A 23,612-nucleotide genomic window follows, 5' to 3' on the forward strand; every position below is an offset into this window, starting at 1 on the left:
TCAAGCCTCTGCAAAACAATGACGGCGCTGCACTCCCCCCCCCTGCCCCCCTCCCCCCTCCTTCACACAGACTTATTCTCTCACCACTTTCCTAATGTCCCCTCAATGCTAGCTGCTAGAATTATCATGTTTATTCTGGATTGCCATTTGGAAAAACAGCATTTGACATTTGAGAAGGCCTCGGAGGGGGCTGGTGACGTGAGGCTATTGTGCTATCCCTCCCTCTAGCAGCCTGTTATTTCTGTCACATGGCAGACATAAGATGACTTGCAAAAATGCCCCTCTCCTGAGGGTAAAACAAGCTACCATGGAAACAACATTTTTTCAGAGGTTTATGGCTGTCAGACCCAAGGCAACATGCTATTAACGCTCAAAGGATGAGACTAACTCCTTGTCCATTGCCAGGGCAAATGTTCTATATTTACCCAAAGAGCAGTATCAACAGCCCTGGGCTGTTTTTTAACCCAGGATAATACTACTATCAACATGCAGTGTGAGCCTATAATGCTGTCCCTAGTGGTTGAACCACAGGAAAGAACATCAAAATACTGGTGATATTCCCTGCTCAGTCCCTCCTATGCCATCAAACCAAGTGAACCTTTTTTCCACTAGATACCAGCTCAGAATGGTTTGATGTGGTTCAGTTTCAAGTGTGAACTGAGAGCAGGGCTGTTGAAAAAATGTCTGGTATTGGATATCCTTAGTGACCTGAAATCACATCTTTTCTCTTTTTTTTTTTAGCATGGAGAATTTTTAGCACCAGCTCCCACACATTGACAGTCTTGTCTTATTGTCTAGCCCTATTTCTTTCTGACTGCAATTAGCAGTCCAACTAAACTCAGCAGGGCCCATTTATCTTGCTGCTGGGCGAGCTAGCCGCTAAATTGATGTGAAAGCTAAGCAGATGCTAATTGGATTAAGGCTAACAAATGAGATATCGGGACCGTGATGGTTTTCCTAATTTTCAAGTTAAAGCATAGACATCATTTTTTCCCCCTCTGATTCCTAGTGTTGTCGTGGTAGAAAACAACAACGTGTCACCTTAACAACAAGGTAAGTCATTCCAGGAAAGGTTTGTTGGTAGTGGGAATTGTAAGGAAGTTGTTAGTCGGCGTGACGACTGGATATCAGATTATTTAAAGTAGTTTGATGCTTAAACTGCTGGTTGCACAATCCTCCATTAAGGAATATAGGATTATCCGTTGTTCTTTCTCCTTCGACACCGCCTTTCCTGTTGTGCATTATTTTAAGAAAGCATACGAAAGTTGCTATTGTACAGGTTATCACCTATGCTGGCGAAAGGATGAATAATATTGATACTATTGACATTACATTACCTTGTATAATTCTGATGGGTTGAAGAGAAGGGTCGTTTTGTTGTGTCAAGGCCAGAGAGAGAATGGATAGAGGTCAGAGGTCACTGGTCCTGTAAAGCTTACCAAGGAGGAAATGACCTGCAGCAGGAGAGGTCAGTGCATCAGGCTCATTGCCAAGCCTGTTCTGTGAAGTCAGACTAAATCCTCTTGTTTTCTCTCCCTATTGTTGTTTTTCTTAACAGGAGCAAGTTTACATTGTTACAAAATGTTTTTTAGTATTGTTGTCTTGAAAATAATTGCTTTTACCTAGGCCTATATGTTTTCCTAGTTTGTGCGCGTGTCTGTGCATGTGGCCCATTCTTAGTAATGTGTGCGCCCCTGTTAGCAATTAGCTGAGCTTACAGCCTCTTCAGAGAATTATAGTAGGTTGTATAGTTTTGTCACTTGTTTGCATTACATTTAATAAGGGCCCCAACTTGTTATAACAATGAACACCATCCTCCTCAGGATATTTGGATAGAATTTCAAGAAAGTGTCCTTCGAGTCTGAGAACTTAACTGACATGACTCAGCATCACCCCACTATGGTCATGCTCTCCCAGGAAGTCAATCACATTGATGGTGTTATCATTACTTAACCATACACCTTCCTCACTCATTGTAGCAGTATGATAACTCAGTATTAGTGTCATTACTAGTGTGTGTGTTTATCTGGTGGGTGTGTGTGACTATGAACACCTAAGCCATTCATCCCACTCATCACCTTTCCAGATATCTCCTGTCATTCCCACTAGTGTTGTCACGATACCAGACTTATGACTTCAATACCAGGTTTAGTATCACGATACTCCATAACCAAAACGATACCGAATAGAGATTTTTCCCAGATTTCTCAGGTTTTAGGTCTTGAAATCAGTCTTTACTAGAAAAACAACATTATACAGATTTTTCTCAGGTTTTAGGTCTTGAAATCAGTCTTTACTAGAAAAACAACATTATACAGATTTTTCTCAGGTTTTAGGTCTTGGAATCAGTCTTTACTAGAAAAACAACATTATTGGATGTTCAATCTCTACAGAAATGCTTAAACCACATCAGGGGATCACTTGTCTTGGAAAAATGATAGAAATGTAGATTTGAGTGTAGTTTACCCTTTAATTCAAGTGTGCATGCACTCAGCCCTGCTGTTTGGTTAGCTGTCTTTCTGTAGCGCACATGTGAGGGAGTTTGTAAAACAAATGGCTAAACAATTGGATTGATGCAAAAATTTATGATTCTGCCAGGTAGGCATAGGCTACTTTGTTTTTTAGAAAGCCTTTCCATCTTTTATTTATTCATTTTATTTAAACTTTTATTTAACTAGGCAAGTCCGTTTAGAAATCTTATTTACAATGACGGCCTACACCTACTCTGGTGCCAATTGTGCGCCGCCCCTATGGGACTCCCAATCATGTCCGGTTGTGATACAGTTGCAAACATTTAATTGATTTCCAAACGTGAGCCACGTTTGATAGAAGAACCGAAAGTAACACAATTCTAGTACCAAACCATTTTTCATGTTCTAGTTTCAGTGTACCGTACAAACACTACTGCACTGTGTGACTCATCTGGTGGGAGTGAACCTGCGCGAACAGCTGTCTGAGCTCAGAGCCCAGTATCGAATGAGGTCCCGTCACTGCACTAATTCCTCCCATTGCTTTGCATCTGATGACTCCATTTCAGTCATACAGGCCTCCACTGGAACAGCAGGGGTGGAGGGATTACTTTAGTGCTTGTATACACATTCACATTAACACGTGTACAGTACACACACTTGTTGTCACATGTAACCACACAACTATAGGAGGGACTACTTCAGTTCACTCACGCACACCAACACACAACGACACACACACAACCACTTGTTGTTTCATGTTGTCTAGTCATGATGATTTATGTCAGTAATATGGAACAAAGTAGTGCTGTTCTGTATTCATGAGTGAGAGAGAAATGGGGATAATTGAGGAAGAGACTGAGGACAAGTGACCTGTACAAGTCTGGGTGGTGTGAAATGGAAATGTTTTTTTGTTGTATATCCCACTCCTCCCTTTTCTATCTATCTATCTATCTATCTATCTATCTATCTATCTATCTATCTATCTATCTATCTATCTATCTATCTATCTATCTATCTATCTATCAAAATATTTTTTACCTTTATTTAACTTGGCAAGTCAGTTAAGAACAAATAGTGGGTTAAAACTGCCTTGTTCAGGGGCAGAACGACAGATTTTTACCTTGTCAGCTCGGGGATTTGATCTTGCAACCTTTCGGTTCCTAGTCCAACGCTCTAACCACTAGGCTACCTGCCGCCCCATATATAGTGCACTACTTTTGACCAGAGCCATGTGGGCACTATATAGGAATTAGGGTGCCATTGGGATGCATCCCATGTGTTATAATTCAGCAATAAACCCGAGGAGGTGTGGTATATGGCAAATATACCATGGCTTAGGGCTGTTCTTAAGCACGACGCAACGCAGAATACCTGGATATAGCCATTAGCCGTGGTATAATGGCCATATACCACAAAACTCAGAGGTGCCGTATTGCTATTATAAACTGGTTACCAACATTATTACAACAGCAAAAAGTACTTTTTTGTCATACCCGTGGTATACTGTCTGATATACCATGTCTTTTAGCCAATAAGCATTCATGGCTCGAACCATGCGGTTTATAATGAGAGCTATTACTTTGGTTTACAGCACACGGCTGTTGAATGGCCTCATTGTGCTGCTGCTGCCTGCTGCTGACCCCGAGACCAGGCAGGGACGGGGGTGGTAAATGACTTGGTTTGGCTGGCTCACCCCTAACATGTGACAGTTGTCCAGTCTGAGTCCGCCCTGCTGTGTCTAGGTGAACCGGCTGGGGATTGACATCACTTCATTGTCCCCATGGCAAAGAAAGTATTTTTGGCATCTCTTATTATTAGCAATTTTTTATTAATTGGTTATTATTGATCACGCTAACAAAGTCAGTGGTACACTTTAGATTGCAAATATTTGGGGGGGGGGTTTACGAGGTGGTTTGATTTTGACCAACTTTTTCTATAGAAATTCCAAGTGTAACATCTACATTTTGGTCATTTAGCAGATGCTCATATCCAGAGCCACTTACATTTTCTTTCAACTTTTTTCCTACGTTTCCCTCGTGGGAATCGAACCCACCACCCTGGCGCTTGTGCTATGCTCTACCAACTGAGCTACACGGGACTACATCTCCATGAAATAAAATGCAGTAGCCTCCATGGACAGACACAAGACACTGATTTACCGCTGTGCACTGACATAATGCAGCTGTTTCCTGATAAATGCAATGGCTTGGAAAAACTGTTAAAAAAAGATTACCCCTTTTTGAAATGTCACAGCAGTAGGTGCCACACATTGTCATTACCGAGGCTAGGGGACAACTTGGGGTCAGTATGGAGTCAAGGAATAGAAGAAGTTGGACATTCCTCCATTCTTTTCCATCATTAAACCACATTCTCCTGCAGAGGCACAGAGAGCAGCTTTTAGCAGCCAAGACCGATCCATAGCAATCTGGCAGTCTGCTGAAATCATGCATTATTTATTGAGAGAAGGAAGCTGATCTCGGCTCAGCAGCTCTGTCTGTAACTGTGAGCGGGGGAACAACAGGGTAGAAGTGATACTGACCTAAGAGCAGCACTTTGACCACACCTTGTGTGTAGCCGTCAGGTACGTGCATGTTTGCCTGTGTCTGTGCTTGTATGTGTATTGTTAACTTGTGCGCATACAGTTGAAGTAGGACGTTTACATACACTTAGGTTGGAGTCATTAAAACTCGTTTTTCAGTCAGTCCACAAATTTCTTGTTAACAAACTATAGTTTTGGCAAGTCGGTTAGGACATCTACTTTGTGCATGACACAAGTCATTTTTCCAACAATTGTTTACAGACAGATTATTTCACTTATTTCATTGTATCACATTTCCAGTGGGTCAGAATTTTACATACACCACTAAGTTGACTGTGCCTTTAAACAGTTTGGAAAATTCCAGTAAATTGTGTCATGGCTTTAGACGCTTCTGATAGGCTAATTGACATCATTTGAGTCAATTGGAGGTGTACCTGTGGATGTATTTCAAGGCCTACCTTCAAAAATCTAAAGAAATCAGCCAAGACCTCAGAAAATAAATTGTAGACCTCCACAAGTCTGGTTCATCCTTGGGAGCAATTTCCAAACGCCTGAAGGTACCACGTTCATCTGTACAAACAATAGTACGCAAGTATAAACACCATGGGACCACGCAGCCATCATACCGCTCGGGAAGGAGACGCGTTCTGTCTCCCAGAGATGAACGTACTTTGGTGCGAAAAGTGCAAATCAATCCAAGAACAACAGCAAAGAACCTTGTGAAGATGCTGGAGGAAACAGGTACAAAAGTATCTATATCCACAGTAAAACGAGTCATATATCAACATAACCTGAAAGGCCGCTCGGCAAGGAAGAAGCCACTGCTCAAAACCGCCATAAAAAGCCAGACTACGGTTTGCAACTGCACATGGGGACAAAGATCGCACCTTTTGGAGAAATGTCCTCTGGTCTGATGAAACAAAAATAGAACTGTTTGGCCATAATGACCATCGTTATGTTTGGAGGTAAAAGGGGGATGCTTGCATGCCGAAGAACACCATCCCAACCGTGAAGCACGGGGGTGACAGCATCATGTCATGGCGTGGCTTTGCTGCAGGAGGGACTGGTGCACTTCACAAAGTAGATGCCATCATGAGGAAGGAACAATATGTGGATATATTGAAGCAACATCTCAAGACATCAATCAGGAAGTTAAAGCTTGGTCGCAAATGGGTCTTCCAAATGGACAATGACCCCAAGCATACTTCCAAAGTTGTGGCAAAATGGCTTAAGGACAACAAAGTCAAGGTATTAGAGTGGCCATCACAAAGCCCTGACCTCAAAGCTTTAGAAAATTTGTGGGCAGAACTGAAAAAGTGTGTGCGAGCAAGGAGGCCTAAAAAACCTGACTCAGTTACACCAGCTCTGTCAGGAGGAATGGGCCAAAATTCACCCAACTTATTGTGGGAAGCTTGTGGTAGGCTACCCGAAGTTAAAAGTTTGACCCAAGTTAAACAATTTAAAGGCAATGCTACCAAATACGAATTGAGTGTATGTAAACTTCTGACCCACTGGGAATGTGATGAAAGAAATACAAGCTGAAATAAATCATTCTCTCTACTATTATTCTGACATTTCACATTCTTAACATAAAGTGGTGAACCTAACTGGTCTCAGACAGGGCATTTTTACTAGGATAAATGTCAGGAATTGTGAAAAATTGAGTTTGAATGTATTTGGTTAAGGTGTATGTAAACTTCCGACTTCAACTGTATGTGCATGGTAGTGCTGCACAATATGGGAAAATAATCAAATTGCAATGTTTTTTTCTTATCCAAATATTGAGATTTGTGATTTTAGTTGCGATTTAGATCGATACATTTTGGTGAACTGTTGGAATCTGAGAAATAAAATTTGTTTTCCGGTTCTATGGTTGGTGTTCGGCATGACAACCTAATGAAAATAAAACAAGTATGGTGAAAGTTCTGACAGGGTAGTAACCAGAGTGTTGATCAGTTTCTCAGGGGACCCGTACTACATTTGTATGTTTAAATTAATGGCGTAATAAAAATATTGTCAATATTGCAATTTTTTAAAGAATAAGATGAGTTGTGCAGCCCTAGTGCACGGTATGCATGCAACGGTTAAACTGTGCTTGTGTGTGCACGCTGGAGGGTCAAGGTAGGTGTCCATTTCAACTGCAGAAGACTTGCTGTCTCCAAAACCATTGCTCGATGTCTGGAGGTGTCTAAATATGGCGCTTGCTCTGCACTCAACACTCTATCATGCACCCCCACTTCTCTCTCTCTCTGAAACACTGGTTTTTAAATGTAAATCCAAATTTGCGTTGATCCTAATGGCAAGGCTTTCCACCATCGTTGAAAAATGTTAATCAAGCGTTACACGAGAACAGATCCATTATGTAGCCTAGACTACTGTCAGACAACCCCTTTTGTAGTCAATTACAGTCGTAATGTAATAACCATCAAACGGGTTTGAAGTGGTAATGGCTTTCACTGTCATGTTGTAAAGGTCATGTTAAGCACAGTTGAACCGTGTCACTGTCTTAAATGGTTGAGTATTGAGGGAGTTGGGTTGGTTGCAGTTCTAGACTATCTCTTATACAGAACAAGTTAAACCGTGTCTTTTGTCCTAGCCTCTGAGATAGGCCTATATCTTCAGGCCTAATACCCTTCTTCCCATAAGTGAGGCCTACTACATCATCATTGTACGATGTGTGATTGACCCACTGGCTTCATTGGAGTAGGACCGTTTGCCCCGAGGCCTACAGTATATGCTGACGTGACGTCCGTTTTGCTTTCTCCCTCCTAAAGGGTTAAGGAAATGAAATGAGGAGGGTAGGCTGATCTTAGATCTGCGTTTACACGTGACTTCTACTTAGAGCTGTTCCGTTGGTCACTTCGTCTCTCTAGTGAAACCAGAGATATCACCTGACAACTAGGGCAAATAAGTGCAAGTGTCTAAACGGTACCTTGTTAATGAACCTAGCTGCTTCCAAAGCCATCCCCATCCGTTTACTTTGTACCATAGACAAAACCCAGTCTAGTCTTATTAATTGGATGAGCAGTCTCTCTGACTTCTCTTCCACGCAGTCGTGGCGTCTTAGCCCAGTGGAAACATCACCATTCGCCTTGTTACATCACTCGGAGACCATTGCCCAGGGTCTATTGCTATAATAGTGGTCAAAATAATCATTGAACCACATAAAGGTATACAGTTAAATGATAAAGCCTAGGAAGCTTGAGATAAGGACGGACTATATTTGTTAAAGGATGGCATAAACAACAGTTATGTTTGTATGCCAAAGGCATGGTTGTCATTCCAGTATGACTATCCTACCTATAGGCAAAAAGTAGCCTGTGTTTGGTCCATTCTACACAGTTGAATTCCCAGTATGCCTACCCAATCCATTGTTTTTATCACTTGCTTGCCATTATTTCCTGAACAAAGTCTCTTGTTTATGGTCAATGACACAAGCAGTCATAAGACAAGCCTGTATTGTGCGTTGTCATGTGTGGGCTGGATGATGACCTCACTGTTTGCTCTCTATCGCCATCCAGACCAAGGGTCATATGATGAACCAACAAGACATCAGTCCCAAATGTCACTCTGTCCCACACTGTTCAATCCATTCCTAGAATTACAGCTAGGGAATTAGGCCTAGATGGGACAATCTCATTATGTGGATATTTTGGTCCCTCATAGCTTGTTGTGAAGGTGTTTGTTCCCATTCTGTGGCAATCACAGAGAGTACAATCCATCCCACTTTGTTTCTATTTCCGTCCCCACGTCAACAAGCTTCAAACAAGCTCCACTTTCTCCTTTTTATAAATGATTTATCTTCAAATAATTAGTCTGGCATTTTATGTATTGCTCTGAGTGGTGTGTGAGTGCATGTGAGAGAAAGACTCAGAAAAAGGAGGGAGAGTGTCAGACACACAGTTTGAATGCTTGCATATGATGTGTGTGTGTGTGTGTGTGTGTGTGTGTGTGTGTGTGTGTGTGTGTGTGTGTGTGTGTGTGTGTGTGTGTGTGTGTGTGTACGTATGTGTATGCATGCGCTACTGCGTGCGTGCTAGTTGGGTGTTTGTCTGTCTCACCTGGTGGTGTCACAGTGGGGTTATAATCACTAGGTGTGGGTGGAGTGATTGGCCTGCTGGGAAGGCTGACGCAGAACAAGCACAGAGACTCAGCATGGCATTCTGTCAGCCTCTACCCACTCAACCCTTTCTCTCCTTCTCACTCCGTCTGGGAATGGGAAACAGTGGTTCATATTCAGATAACCATGCAGTCATCTATTCATCCATATAACCATGCATTCATGTGTACTTGGTAACTTACAGGAAAGCCTGCATTGATTTTGACGAATCTACCATTCCCTGTCTTTGTTTATTAGGCTACCTTCTAACCTCAAATCAAATGTTATTAGTCGCATGTGCCGAATGCAAATAGTCTTGGTAGCCATTTGATTAGCTGTTTAGAAGCCTCCTGGACCTAGACTTGACGGTCTGGTACCGCTTGCCATGCGGTAGCAGAGAGAACAGTCTATGACTAGGGTGGCTGGAGTCTTTGACAATTTTTTGTGCCTTCCTCTGACTCCGCCTGGTATAGAGGTCCTGGATGGCAGGAAGCTTGGCCCCAGTGATGTACTTGGGCGTACGCACTACCCTCTATAGTGCCTTGTGGTCGGAGGCCAAGCAGTTGCCATACCAGGCAGTGATGCAACCAGTCAGGATGCTCTCGATGTTGCAGCTGTAGAACATTTTGAGGATCTGAGGACCCATGCCAAATCTTTTCAGTCTCCTGAGGGGGAATAGGGTTTGTCGTGCCCTCTTCACGACTGTCTTGATGTGTTTGGACCATTCTAGTTTGTTGGTGATGTGGACACCAAGGATCTTGATGCTCTCAACCTGCTCCACTACAGCCCTGTTGAGGAAAATGGGGGCGTGCTAAGTCCTCCTTTTCCTGTAGTCCTCAATCATCTCCTTTTGTCTTGCTCACGTTGAGGGAGAGGTTGTTATCCTGGCACCATTCGGCCAGGTCTCTGACCTCCCTGTAGGCTGTCTCATTGTTGTCGGTGATCAGCCCTACCACTGTTGTGTCATCGGCGAACTTAATGATGGTGTTGGAGTTGTGCTTGGCCGTGCAGTCATGAGTGAACAGGGAGTACAGGATGGGACTGAGCACGCACCCGAGGGGCCCCTGTGTTGAGGATCAGCGTGGCGGATGTGTTGTTACCTACCCTTAGGCCGCCCCCAGGTGGTGTCAGGAAGTCCAGGATCCAGTTGCAGAGGGAGGTGTTTAGTCCCAGGGTCCTTAGCTTATTGATGAGCTTTGAGGGCATTATGGTATTGAACGCTGAGCTGTAGTCAATGAATAGCATTCTCACATAGGTGTTCCTTTTGTCCAGGTGGGAAAGGGCAATGACGAGTGCAATAGAGATTGTATCATCTGTGGATCTGTTAGAGCGCTATACAAATTGGAATGGGTCTAGGGCACAGGCCCTATGGTGGTCTGCTTGAAACATGTTGGTATTACAGACAGGGAGGTTGAAAATGTCAGTGAAGACTCTTGCCAGTTGGTCAGCGCGTACTCGGAGTACACGTCCTGGTAATCTGTCTGGCCCTGCGGCCTTGTGAATGTTTACCTGTTTAAAGGTCTTACTCACATTGGCCTTGGAGAGCGTGGAACAGCTGGTGCTCTCATGGATGTTTCAGTGTTATTTGCCTCGAAGCGAGCATAGAGGTAGTTTAGCTCGTCTGGTAGGCTCGTGTCACTGGGCAGCTCTCGGCTGTGCTTCCCTTTTTGTAGTCTGTAATGGTTTGCAAGCCCTGTCACATCCGACGAGCGTCAGAGCCGGTGTAGTACAATTCGATCTTAGTCCTGTATTGAAGCTTTGCCTGTTTGTTGGTTCGTCGGAGTGCATAGCGGGATTTCTTATAAGCTTCCTGGTTAGAGTCCCGCTCCTTGATAGCGGCAGCTTTAGCTCAGTGCGGCTGTTGCCTGTAATCCATGGCATCTGGTTGGGGTATGTACGTACGGTCACTGTGGGGATGACGTCATCGATGCACTTATTGATGAAGCCAGTGACTGATGTGGTGTACTCCTCAATGATGTCTGAAGAATCCCGGAACATATTTCAGTCTCTGCTAGCAAAACAATCCTGTAGCTTAGCATCTGCTTCATCTGAACACTTTTTTTATTGATCGAGTCACTGATGCTTCCTGCTTTAGTTTTTGCTTGTAAGCTGGAATCAGGAGGATAGAATTATGGTGAAATTTGCCAAATGGAGGGTGAGGGAGAGCTTTGTATGCGTCTCTGTGTATGGAGTAAAGGTGGTCTTGAGTTTTTATTTATCTATTTTTTTCCCCCTCCCTCTGGTTACGCATTTAACATGCTGATAGAAATGAGGTCAAACATATTTAAGTTTCCCTGCATTAAAGTCCCCGGCCACTAGGAGCGCCGCCTCTGGCTGAGCGTTTTCTTGTTTGCTTATGGCGGAATACAGTTCATTGAGTGCAGTCTTAGTGCCGGCCTCAGTCTGTGGTGGTGTGTAGACAGCTACAAAAAAATACAGATGAAAATTCTCTAGGTAGATAGTGTGGTCTACAGCTTATCATGAGATACTATACCTCAGGCGAGCAAAACCTTGAGACTTCCTTAGATATCGTGCCCCAGCTGTTATTTACAAAAATAATCGCAGTTCTGATGTCCAGAAGTTATTTTTCGTTATAAGAGACGGTAGCAGCAACATTATGTACTAAATAAATTACAAAATAAGTTACAAACAACGCAAATAAACGAATGAAAAAACAATTGGATAGGAACACATAAAACGTCCGCCTTCTTCTCCGGCGCCATCTTAGGACCATCAACCTTCCTTGCTGCTTTAGCTTCTTGCATTCTTGTGATATCGTAGACTGTCTCTTACGATCGATTCAGTGCTATTTACAGGGATTGCCTTGTGATTGCTCCCATTAATCATTGCTATAGTAGCCGTGATTTCAGTGTTAGCCACTCAAAAACTAGGAAGTCGTATCGGCCTCCAGGGTAGTATTTTAGGTTTCTTTCACCAGCCCTGCAAGCCAGCTGGTCCCTCAGTGTGGTGGCCATGCTTGTCAGAAGACTGTGGGTTTCCTGTAAGAGCTGTGTTGGACTCCATCCCCTATCAAAGGAAAGGGCTCAGCCAGGGGAAGTCTTTAAGGGCGTAATTACATTTCCCCTCATTGATTTGGCCCTGCTTTCAAGAAGGATATTATAGGGGCCATCTCATAGGATTTGGCAACTGTAACTCGGCTTGATTAACTTTTGTTAATTGCTAAGTAATACGCCTTCTAACCCTGCTATTAGAGTATGTTCCTCCTCCAAACCTCGATTTAACAGTCTAATGGCCGTTATTGAAACCATTCTTTATTCTGGCTGAGTTGAGGTTGTTTGATAATGACACATGGGGACATCATGTACTATATAGCCTACATGTCTGACATTGCTCTCCTGTTTATGTAGGTTCATGTGTGTATATTTGCATAGGGCTATGTGTGGTCAATAATATTAATACCCATTTAACGCCATATACTCTGTAGTTGAGTTTGTTTGGTAATGATACAGTATGGGGACATGTGTGTAACCTTTGCCCTCTCTCTCCCTGTTTATCTCCCTAGGCTGTGACTCAGCAGGAGCACTGCGATGGCCAGCTGCCACAGTAGCCATGCAGACAATGCCAAAGCTCCTCCTCCCTCAGCCTCACGGCCGCCACCTGTGCCCAAGCTTCACGTCCAGGGCTCGCTGTCCCGGAAGTCCATCACCATCCACTTCTCGCCCCTGGGCGAGGAGGAGGAGGAAGAGGAGCTCTATGGGGCAGTTGTGTCCTCTCCTCACCCCCCTACTGGACCCAAGGAGGACCCAGGCATTGTGACGGCCCTGGAGGCCAGCGAGGATCTGATCCTTGAAGGAGCTGGGTTGGACTCTGAGGCTCAGGCTGCAGTTCTGCCTATGTCGTCCTCAACTGGTCCTCAAAGCTCCATTACCTCCACATTACCCTCCTCTCCTTCCCCTGCCTCCAACTCCAAATCCACTTCCTCTCCCTCCAAGTCTAGCGGCAAACCTTTTTTTAGCATGGTCAAGTCTCTATCCTCTGACATCGTCGAGCCTTCTGAGATTGTCTCCATCTCCCCCGCTGCCACCACTTCCGTGCGCCACCGCCACCCGATGAAAACCCTAGTCAAGTCACTCTCCTCTGACACCTCCCAGGAATCCTCCTCGCCCTACCGCCTCTCGGACTCCCGCCTCCACCTGCAACTCTTCAAGCAGTTCACCCAATCCCGTGCCCCAGTGGGCGTCGTTGCCGGGGGTGACTCCAAGACTGCTCCCTCCTCGACGCTCACCTCCCCAGACAGCCGCAACTTCTTTAAGGCGTCTGTGGAGGCGAGCATCGAGGACACTAAGCGCCGTTTCTCTGAGGCCATCTACGAGCCTCTCCAGCTGTTCAATAAGATCATGGAGGACAAGAGCGGAGGCATTGGCAGCAGTGCTTTCCGGTCCAAAGCGCTCTCGTCCAGTGCTTCGGAGCTCACCTGCCTAGCCTCCCTCAACAACGGCCAACCAGAGAGCAACAACTACAGCATCAAGGAGGAGGAAACCGGGGATGACTTGGAGTCCGAGGGAACTGGAAACGGAGCCAGCTTGCCAAATCCCACCGCTGACACCAGTCACACCAGAAGTCCTAAGATGTCTTCCTCCGCTTCCGCCTCTCTGTGTCTGGACAAGTGCTCCATGTCCGCCCTGGCCAAGCTGGAGGACGAGGACTTCTGTATCCTGTCTAGTGAGGACTTTGAGGATACCGAGGGGGATTATGCTGACAGAACGGACAATACGTGCAGCCAAGTCAGACTGTCCCCTAGTGGCAGTCCGGAACTATGCAGTGACGACAAGTCAGAGGGGGAAGATCCACCACCCAGCATTCCACACTACACCCTGATCATCATCACAGCGCTGGTCTACGGGTACTTCGTGTTACCCCTGCCCACCTACGTTAGGGGTATGCTGCTGGGAGTGGGACTAGGGTTCATGCTAGCTATCGCTGTGGTGTGGTTGGCTGGACCCAAGCCTTCTGGCAATCGCACCAGACATCCCAGACACCAGGGGAGGCTGTGGAACATGGCCCAGCTGGGCATCAAAGAGCCAAACATCTTCAAGGTGAGAAACTCCATGGTCTTCTAACCTATTGGTTTTCTAACCCCTCCTCAGGGACCCCCAAATGTTTCACAATTGAGTTGTACCCTGGAACAACCACTCCGGATTCACTAATCAAGTGCTTAATGATTAGTTGAGAAGTGGGATCAGTATTGCTAGCTCTGGAATAGGGCAAATTCATTGGACACTGGGGATCCCCGAGGAGAGGTTTGAAATCACTGTAAAACCAATTAACTGAAGATATTCAGAAATCCATGGTCACACGAATAGGCAGTGGTGCTGAACACAGCCCCAAAAATGAAAGATTCATAAGACCATGTTATTATTACCTAGCTAATGGCCGGATTTCTATTCATTAACAATGAGAGACCTGCTGTGGTATCACGTTGAACTTTCCCAATACTTGTGTTGTATCAGAGCAAAGCTGCTTTAGACTGACCCTTAGAGAGATCAATTTCTCAAGGTTCACCTGTAATTCACTAGCCTTGATCTCATTAGTGTTCATTGTAAATTTAAGAAGAAGCTGGATGACCATCTTGTAGCCTGGTCTTAATAGCGGCAAATATTTTTTTTAGCTCCTGCTGTTGTCAATGTAATACTGTTTTCATAAAAGCACCTTAAAATACTTTCACATGAAACTTCTAATGTTCCCAGATTTTTCAGAAATCCTAGTTGGAGGATTTCCTCCCTGTTTATTCCCTCCTAATTCCAGGAATACTCCAACTGGGACTTCTTAAGAAGCTGGGAATTTGGGAATTGTGCAAACCTTGTAGAGAATGAATTGTAAGAGCACCATGAAGTAGGCCAAGATCAGGTCTCTTTTTAGACTGATTGATCACCTACATGTAACTGACAAAATAAAGGCAACACCAACAAAGTGTCTTAATAGGGCGTTGGGCCAACATGAGTTGTCAGAACAGCTTCAATGCACCTTGGCATAGATTTTAAAAGTGTCTGGAACTCTATTGGAAGGATGCGACACTTTTCTTAAATGAGAAATTCCATAATTGTGTGTTATTTTATTGGTGGTGGTTGAAAATAATGTCTCGGGTACTGCTTCAGAATCTTCCATTAGTGTTAAATTGGTTTGAGATCTGGTGACTGAGACGCACACAGACACCCTACCTTTTGAGACCCCACTTTCAAAGTCACTGAGATCTCTTCTAGATATTGTAGCCAACATAATGGGCAAAAGGGCACTAAGCATGGTGGGACGATCATTTCTTAACTCAGGAACCTCACCTGTGTGGCAGCACCTGCTTTCAATATACTTTGTATCCCTCATTATCACAAGTTTCCTTTATTTTGGCTGTTACCTGTACAACGTTTCACCACCCATCATGATCCTTGACTGGCTTAAAGGCATACTTCGGGATTTTAGCAATGAGGTGATTGATCTACTCCCCCAGAGTCAGATGAACTAGTGGATACCATTTCTATGTCTCGGTGTCCAGTATGAAAAGTTAGAGGTAGTTTTGCGAACCAATGCTAACTAACGTTAGCGCAATGACTGGAAGTCTATGGGTATCTGCAAGCATCCTGTCACAGCCTCTTCTATTATCCTCCTCTAGTCTACTGACTAGTCTCTAGACAAATGCAGATGCCTGTTGTGACAGACCACATAAAGTGCCATTCAGAGAAGAAATACGCCTATGTGAGCATCAAATGAGATCGTCTCTCTCACCGCTTTGATGTCAGAGGGAGCAAAAGAGCGAGGCGCAGAGGCAAATATACCTCATCCTCCATTGTTAGCGCTAATAGACAATAAATTACCTGAGGGAAGTTGTTTTAGCGCTAGCCAGCTGGCTCATTCAACAGCATTAGCACTCAAATGGATCAGACAGACCATACCCACTGTGGCTATATATCATACTCAAAGCCTGTTAGTCTACTTCTCTTCACTGCTAATGCCCTCCATAGCTTGCCAGACAGTAATAGACTCTGTGGTAGAGTGGTCACCCCACGTCCCGTGGCCCTTTTCCAAATGATGTCACCTCTGGACTGGCTGCGAAGGCCAGTCGGTCAGTCACATAATATAATGGAGAGGGTTCACTGTCTTGTTTGACCCCCACATATTGGAAAGCTGATGATAACATCACCGGCAGAAAGCACACAAACACATTAACTGGCAGGCTTTACTGTCCTGGGCTTGGCCTTGTCAGTCAGAGGGACAGTGAATGGTGGTGTTATGGACACAAAAGGGATAGGCTTTGTTCAGGACTATAATATGAGAATTTGGTGACAACAGTGTCTTCTCTCTTTGTGTCTCGCTCTCATTCTCTCACATGCCCTCTCTGTCTCCTCTCTTTTTTTCTGTCTTTCTGTCATTCTCTCTCTCTCTCCCGCCTCCCTCTCTTCATGTCTAGCTGTAGGAGCAATAGAACCAGCACATCTAGGCCTATATCAAGTTTCCTGCAGGAGACTTGTGTGTCTGTGATGGCAAAGCTCTAGGGGCCGTCTTGATCTCTGCGAAGAGGAAGGGACGAGATGAGACTGGAAGGTTGCATCCTAAATTGCACCCTATTCCCTATATAGTGCACTACTTCAGACTCAGCTGACGAGGAGAAGAGGCAGCGAGTTACTAGATGGCTGCTGTCGCGATGTTACTATCCTCTTCAATCTACAGCCGTTGGATGAGGATTGTGTTAATGGTTCAAGGCCAAACCAGCGGTGCAATATTTCTCGACACATGGTGGAATGAAATAACGTGAACAATATGCACTGGTTGTAAAAGCGATGATAGCCACTAGGAGCAACCAGTCTCAATCGTCACTATACCTAACAGTGCAGAACATCAGGGTTGAGGTGAAGTCGTGGATTGTTGTGTGTTTGAGTCTGTGATGGCATCACCGTTGTTTGAAGGTTAAGCATTTTAGAAGTTACTGGTCCCGTCTGTGGCATAGGGCATGTCCAGGGATTTAGACCGACTTCATTTCCACCCCTTAGATTTGATTAGGCCTAGCAGTTTAATTAAGCTGTTGGTAGCAGTGACATTAGAACATATACACACACACACACACACACACACACACACACACACACACACACACACTGTGCAGTCTAAGCCAGCAGGAGTGATTTATGAGGAAAACACAGCTAGATAAATCAACACAGTTCATTTTCTACCATAAAGTTTTATAATTGACCTCCACACCAAATATGTTTGGAAGCTATTTTTCAAAAACAAATTATGACTTTTTGACCCACCCACTAAATAATTTTGGTCTAACTACACACATGGGGGGCCCTAGCTCACAAAGGGACTGGGTTTTCATTTTAATGCTTATTGCATGTTCATAAATTGAAATGACAACGCGAACAAACCCAGGACAGGAGCTGAATGGCTATCTGCTAAGCCAAAGAGACAATGAGGTCTATTGACACGACATGCATCGTATTTCTCAGCAGTTTACTTTGAGCATTACCAAATCCATCTTATCTGTTCTAGACCATTTTTACACACACACCGGAGTTGTGATCTCAATTTTGACACAATGATTGGGATTTAGTTTCTATACATAGACGGAATCGGATCTTTATGCATTTAACATTTAATTTGCTTTGTCAGGTGTCTAAAATCATTGTAGTGTCTTTCCGGAAGGGTTCAGCAGTACTGGAGGTTTATACAGTGCATTCGGAAAGTCTTCAGACCCCTTGACTTTTTTCTCATTTTGTAACTTCACAGCCTTATTCTAAAATGGATGCAATTATTTATTTATTACCCCATAATGACAAAGCGAAAACAGGTTTTTAGACATTTTTGTAAATGTATTAAAAATTAAAAAAAATACCTTATTTACATAAGTATTCAGACCCTTTGCTATGAGACTCGAAATTGAGCTCAGCTGCATCCTGTTTACATCGATCATCTTTGATGTTTCTACAGCTTGATTGAAGTCCGCCTGTGGGTAAATTCAATTGGTTTGGACATGATTTGGAAAGGCACACCTCTCTATATAAGGTCCCACAATTGACAGTGCATGTCAGAGCAAAAACCAACCCATGAGGTCGAAGGAATTGTCCTTAGAGCTCTGAGACAAGATTGTGTTGACGCACAGATCTGGGGAAGGGTACCAAAAAATTGCCTGACTAATTTCTCTATCGCACCCTGCAGGGCTGGATGAACGAGATAGTGAACTACGACCCGGAGACATACCATGCCACTCTGACCCACTCTGTGTATGTGAGACTGGAGGGCTCCATCCTGCGCCTGTCCAAACCCAACCGCAACATCGCCCGGCGGGCCACGCATAACGAATCCAAGCCCGACGTCACCTACATCAGCCAGAAGATCTACGACCTCACTCACAGCAAGGTGGGTGCATTTCCACCTAGGTACAGATCTTGGATCAGCTTCCCCTCCCCAAATCCTAACCTTAACCATTTTAAAGTGGAAAATGCAGATTGACCCAAAATCAGCTACGGGCGGGGGTGAGGAGGGGTTGTGGGTGTGTGTAACCATCTGCTATATATTACATATAGTATACGTGGTGTGTGTACTTGGCCTTTGGTCTTCGAGTCAATTTCATTTTAAGTTCCCATTAGGCCACACACACACACACACACACACCCACCCACCCAACTCAATCAATCCTTGTATTCCCTCTCTAGATCTTTCTGGTGCCCCAGAGTCTGGCCAGGAAGCGTGTTTGGAACAAGAAGTACCCTATCTGCATCGAGCTGGCCAAGCAGGACGACTTCATGTCCAAGGCAGAGGGCAACCGCAACGAAACCACACACGAGAGAACCACGACCACAGGAGAGGCCACCGCGGGGACGGAGGAGGCCAAAAGGTCCAGTGGTCCAGAGCTGACCCTGTACCTGTTTGGTCGGACAGGGAGGGAGAAGGAGGAGTGGCACCGAAGGATCCTGCTGGCCTCCAAGCCCCCCAAGACGGGGATGAAGAGAGCCACCAGTCTGCAGGGGATTAAGACTGGTGAGTGGATGGATCTAGGTGACACACACACACTCACGGACTAATTTACACACACATTCTTCCATACTAGTTATTTACAGGAAGTTGTCGCTTGTTGAGTCTCTTGACTCAACAATCATGTCTGGCGCTAGCATGCTTGCACATATATAGTGTGACAATGTGAAAGCACCTAAGGAAAGTGCAAGACTACATTTGTATTTCATAATGCACATGAAATATTTTGATCCAGCTGCTTCTTTCTAATATCTTGTTCACCTTTGACTCCCCCCCCCCCCCCCCCCCCACCGTCAGCCTTGAGCTCCCACAGCCGCAGCAGCAGCCGGAGCAGTCTGGATGAGGTGCTAGCGTCTCAGCCAAGGACCAAGGACTCAACAGCAGGCATAACAGCCAAGACCAAGTCCCTACTGGACTACAGTGTCTACATGGCCACCCTGGTGCCCCCCGAGACTGGCACTGCCACTGCCTCTGCCACCCCCATTGCTACCACTAGTCCCGTAGTCCAGAGTCCACAGAGTAGCCCTGGGTTGGGCAAGAAGGTACACCATCAACACTCCCTTATTTCTTTCTCTTTTTGTGTCTTAAAAAAAAACTTTACTGTACTATACTCTATTATTAAATTAATCATTTGTTTTTATTATACATAATTTCAGTAAATAAATCAAATTACAGTACTAAGTTAATGTTTATCACGCTTCCTTTTTTTCTCCTCTTGTGTCCCCGCCTCCCTACCAGTTGCCGAGCAGCAGCAGCTTTGGCCCTGTCTTGGTGCTGGGGGAGGAGGAGCCTGTTGCCTGGGTGAACTCTGTGATTGGCCGGGTGGCATGGGACTTCCTGGGCGAGCCCTACTGGGCCGACGTGGTCTCCAAGAAGATCCAGATGAAACTCAGCAAGATCCGGGTGAGTGGCCTTTGACCTCTTGCCTCTCACCTATGGCCCTGTTGTGACAAAGGGCTTGTTTGCTTAAAAGAGCATTCTTACACTGTTGTATCTGTACTGTATTCTGTTACCACTGAGCTCCAGAAGGGATGAAGAAGAGGGAGGGTGCAAGGTTGATTTGGCTCGGAAGGAGGGAAGAAGAGTAGAGAGCGAGAATGGGCCATGCATGCCTAATAAAGAAAAAAAAAATGAAAAAAAATTGACCAGGGGACTTATGCCTCCTTATGACTCTGCAGGGACATACACACCACACATACACACATTCACACACACTCTAAATGTCAGCCACTTCCGCTGTGCAGCCCCGCCACAGGACTCAGAGACTCCACACTGGGCTCAGAGAGAGACCCTCATTCCTCTCTGTCTCTATCCCTGTTTTGTATCCTGGTCCTTCGATTATCCCCATTGTTTCATCTTTGGGGTTGTTACTAGCCCCACGATAGCCCTTCGTCTGGTCATATTCCCAATGTCATGTGGTGATGTTGGCTGTTAGTCTTGTTGTCTCAGCTAGCTGGCGTGAGGGAGTCGATAGGGGCCTTTGTGGCAGATGAGAATGACTAGTAGAATGTGGGAGATGAGTGAGTGGCCTGTTACCATCAACCTCTAACTTGCACTTACTATACCCCTGCAGCTGCTGTGTGTGTGTGTGTGTGTGTGTGTGTGTGTGTGTGTGTGTGTGTGTGTGTGTGTGTAAAAAGACATCTGCTTGACTGTTTCTTTCTCCTCCAGCTCCCCTACTTCATGAATGAGCTGACCCTGACAGAGCTGGACATGGGCGTGGCCACTCCCAGAATCCTTGGCGCCTCCAAACCCTCAGTGGACCATCAAGGTAAGAACCCTGGACGTGTGCTACTGTACTGTCCATCAACCAAATCCTGACCAGTGAAGGAAACTGCAATGCATTGTATTTATACACGCACTCAAACACACATACTGTGCTACTAACACGCTCGCTCAGCCAGGCTCCCACTGTGCGATGTGCTATTAGCAGGTTTGAATTCCACTTCACACCGCCCCTGCGTTGCATTTGATCCCCTCCGCTGCGTGGTGACATTGTGGCAGAGGCAGGGCTGTCATTTGGAGCCGTGCTGTGCAATCTGTTTATTAGAATCGCTCTTTCATTCAGGAAGGCCCTTTACCAGAAGGCATGAACTGTAGATTCAATCTAGCGTGGTTCTCTATAAACATACGGGCAGTTTTGTGGGCGTTTGTATGTCATGTTGTGGAATTATTGCAATCAAAAGGAGAGATCTTATTAAATGTCTTCAAAACAAGTCAACTTTATTATTTAATTCCAGCAGTAATGGAGCTTGTCAACGAGCACCCCCCCCCGTAGTTGATTTGTTGAGAGCCCAACCAGCAGGACTAAGCAAATGTATTTTATAGCAGCGTCCATCCTCCTGGATGTTCATGACAAATCACAGATGAGAGAATTTATTCAAAGGCACATTTTGCTCTCATGCAACAGACATCAAGATTTACATGGTGCCAAATATCTGTCCCCAGTTCATTTACTGCTTGCTTGTACAAAAATACTAATGCAACCTAGAATACTAAATCTTTTCTTTTAAAGAAACTGGAGATTAGTTCTCCCTGTTACCGACAGACAAACACACAGACACTAATCATGAAATGGAATGTTCTCTAATCACCAATCCATTGTAAGTCCACTGTCAGTGTTAAAGAAGCCCGCTTTCAGCCCACACACACACAGATGAGTGTTCTAAAAATCCCCTATTCTGTTGCATAAAACAACCATTTTATGCAATAACAGTATTATAACATAATCTTGTAATTTCTGTTCTGACAGGCGCACTGTTGATTTACATCCTCTAATTATTCGCACACGTCACTACTGTTTAACACGTGTACATTTTCTCTCTTTTCACACACACTCCACACTCTGCTCTGTCCTAGTACGGACGTGTCGGTGTGTTTTGTGATGACTCCCCACCGCTGCCTTATCCAGCCCCTTTCTCTGATTAATAAGATTGTAATATTAGGGCTCTGTGTTGAGTTCATCGGCTCTGTCATAACCCCTGGACCAGGGGACAACAACACCACTGAGAGACACAATGTAATGCTAGCTAACAGTGCTAACAACAACCAAGAGACCACAATGACAGCAGCTGTAGCAATGCTAACAATGCTAAGTGCTAACAAAAACACCACTGACAGAAACAATGTAGTGCTAGCTAACAACAACCAAAGAGACCACAGTGACAGCAGAGATAACAATGCAAACAACAACAGTGGCAATGGTGATGGCCACAACGCTAACGCTAACAACGGCAGCAACAAGAACAAAAGACAAGTATCTTTTACATAGCCACTTAGCCAGTCATGCTAACAACAGCAACGATCACAACAAGTTATAGGCTGGTCATTCATTCAGCATTGAGGATAAATGTTTGGAAAGGGTTAAGGCTGCACACACACCCACACAAACTAGACCGTCATATGATCGATAAGTAATGGGAGAATAGGTTATTCATTGAACGAGACGCCGGACTGGTCCCTGTCGGTGATGACTTAATACTTCCATTCTATATTGTAAGACTAAGAATTGTAACATTTCCGTTCATCAACAGGGGGAGCATTTCCAATCCCAGTTGGGGCAATAGCTCAACTCAATATCACAAATTGACAACATTATCAATCAATATATCGAATTAGAAGAATTTGATCATTATGTTCCGCAGGAGTCAACCCAATCCTGATAGGCGTTTACTCACTCAATATCACACATTGACAACGTTATCGATGAGTACCATGCTTTGTTAATTAAGCTCTTGTTTAGAATATTATGCTACTGTGATGGAATGTGTTTTGTGGGAAAATGCCTTGCTAAGTACAATGTAATCAAGTCCTGAGCTGTTGAATGGGTCACATGGTTCTGTTAGACTGAGTAAATAAAGGCTGAGGTACACTAGAGGGGCCATAGACTTGGCTGTTAGTTGCACAACCAGCTTCTCAGTACAAACACACTGCAGTTTGTAAAGTACAGTTGAGCAGAAGTTTAGACCAGTACATAATATGAATATTACTAGTAATAAATGCCTCAACTTTAGTAGAGTGACTGTCGGTTGGTTGCTTTCTAGCAGAAGCGGGGTGTCTCTCGTAACATCTAACCGTCCAGCTCCTTACCTTCCGTATTTGCACAGTAGGTAATCATTATTGGGTGTATACACAGCACATGTCATTTCTGGGTACATACACCCTTAATGAAGTTATGCCCCACAGTATAGATTTTCTTGCATCTTATTAGTGTGTGAATATTAGGAGAGTTGGTTTCATATGACATGTAGATTAGGTACTTTACATTCTAGTAATGGCCAAAGATGACTGGCCCACTGAATGCCCCCACTGACTGGCCCTCCTATGGCCTCCATCCTATGGCCTCGAATTTTAATTGATGACGGCCTCTCTTTTTAAATTGCATATTCAACAACTTACAAAAAAATTGAAGCTGAAATTGGGATTTTATTTTAGGAATTAGGTCTGTTTTTCTTTTGAAGCCAGAAGGAGGCTAGTATCAGCTACATTTTTGCCTTTACTAGACTATGGGGATATTTTA

At 44.5% G+C, this 23,612-nt stretch overlaps 1 protein-coding gene across 3 annotated transcripts in view; it reads left to right on the plus strand.

The window, feature by feature from the left end:
• Positions 1 to 23,612, plus strand: part of LOC115208601 (testis-expressed protein 2) — a 54,431-nt gene that overhangs the window by 20,361 nt on the left and 10,458 nt on the right. For all 3 annotated transcript variants that reach the window (XM_029776789.1, XM_029776787.1, XM_029776788.1), the window contains exons 3-8: positions 12,633 to 14,166; positions 18,278 to 18,478; positions 18,775 to 19,099; positions 19,391 to 19,635; positions 19,832 to 19,996; positions 20,765 to 20,864. In XM_029776789.1, coding sequence (XP_029632649.1) covers positions 12,658 to 14,166; positions 18,278 to 18,478; positions 18,775 to 19,099; positions 19,391 to 19,635; positions 19,832 to 19,996; positions 20,765 to 20,864 — 2,545 coding nt within the window. In that variant the 5' untranslated portion in view covers positions 12,633 to 12,657. The remainder of the gene's footprint in view (positions 1 to 12,632; positions 14,167 to 18,277; positions 18,479 to 18,774; positions 19,100 to 19,390; positions 19,636 to 19,831; positions 19,997 to 20,764; positions 20,865 to 23,612) is intronic.

This window comes from Salmo trutta, chromosome 14 (genome assembly GCF_901001165.1).
Source record: "Salmo trutta chromosome 14, fSalTru1.1, whole genome shotgun sequence".
NCBI classification, from domain to species: Eukaryota; Metazoa; Chordata; class Actinopteri; order Salmoniformes; family Salmonidae; genus Salmo; species Salmo trutta.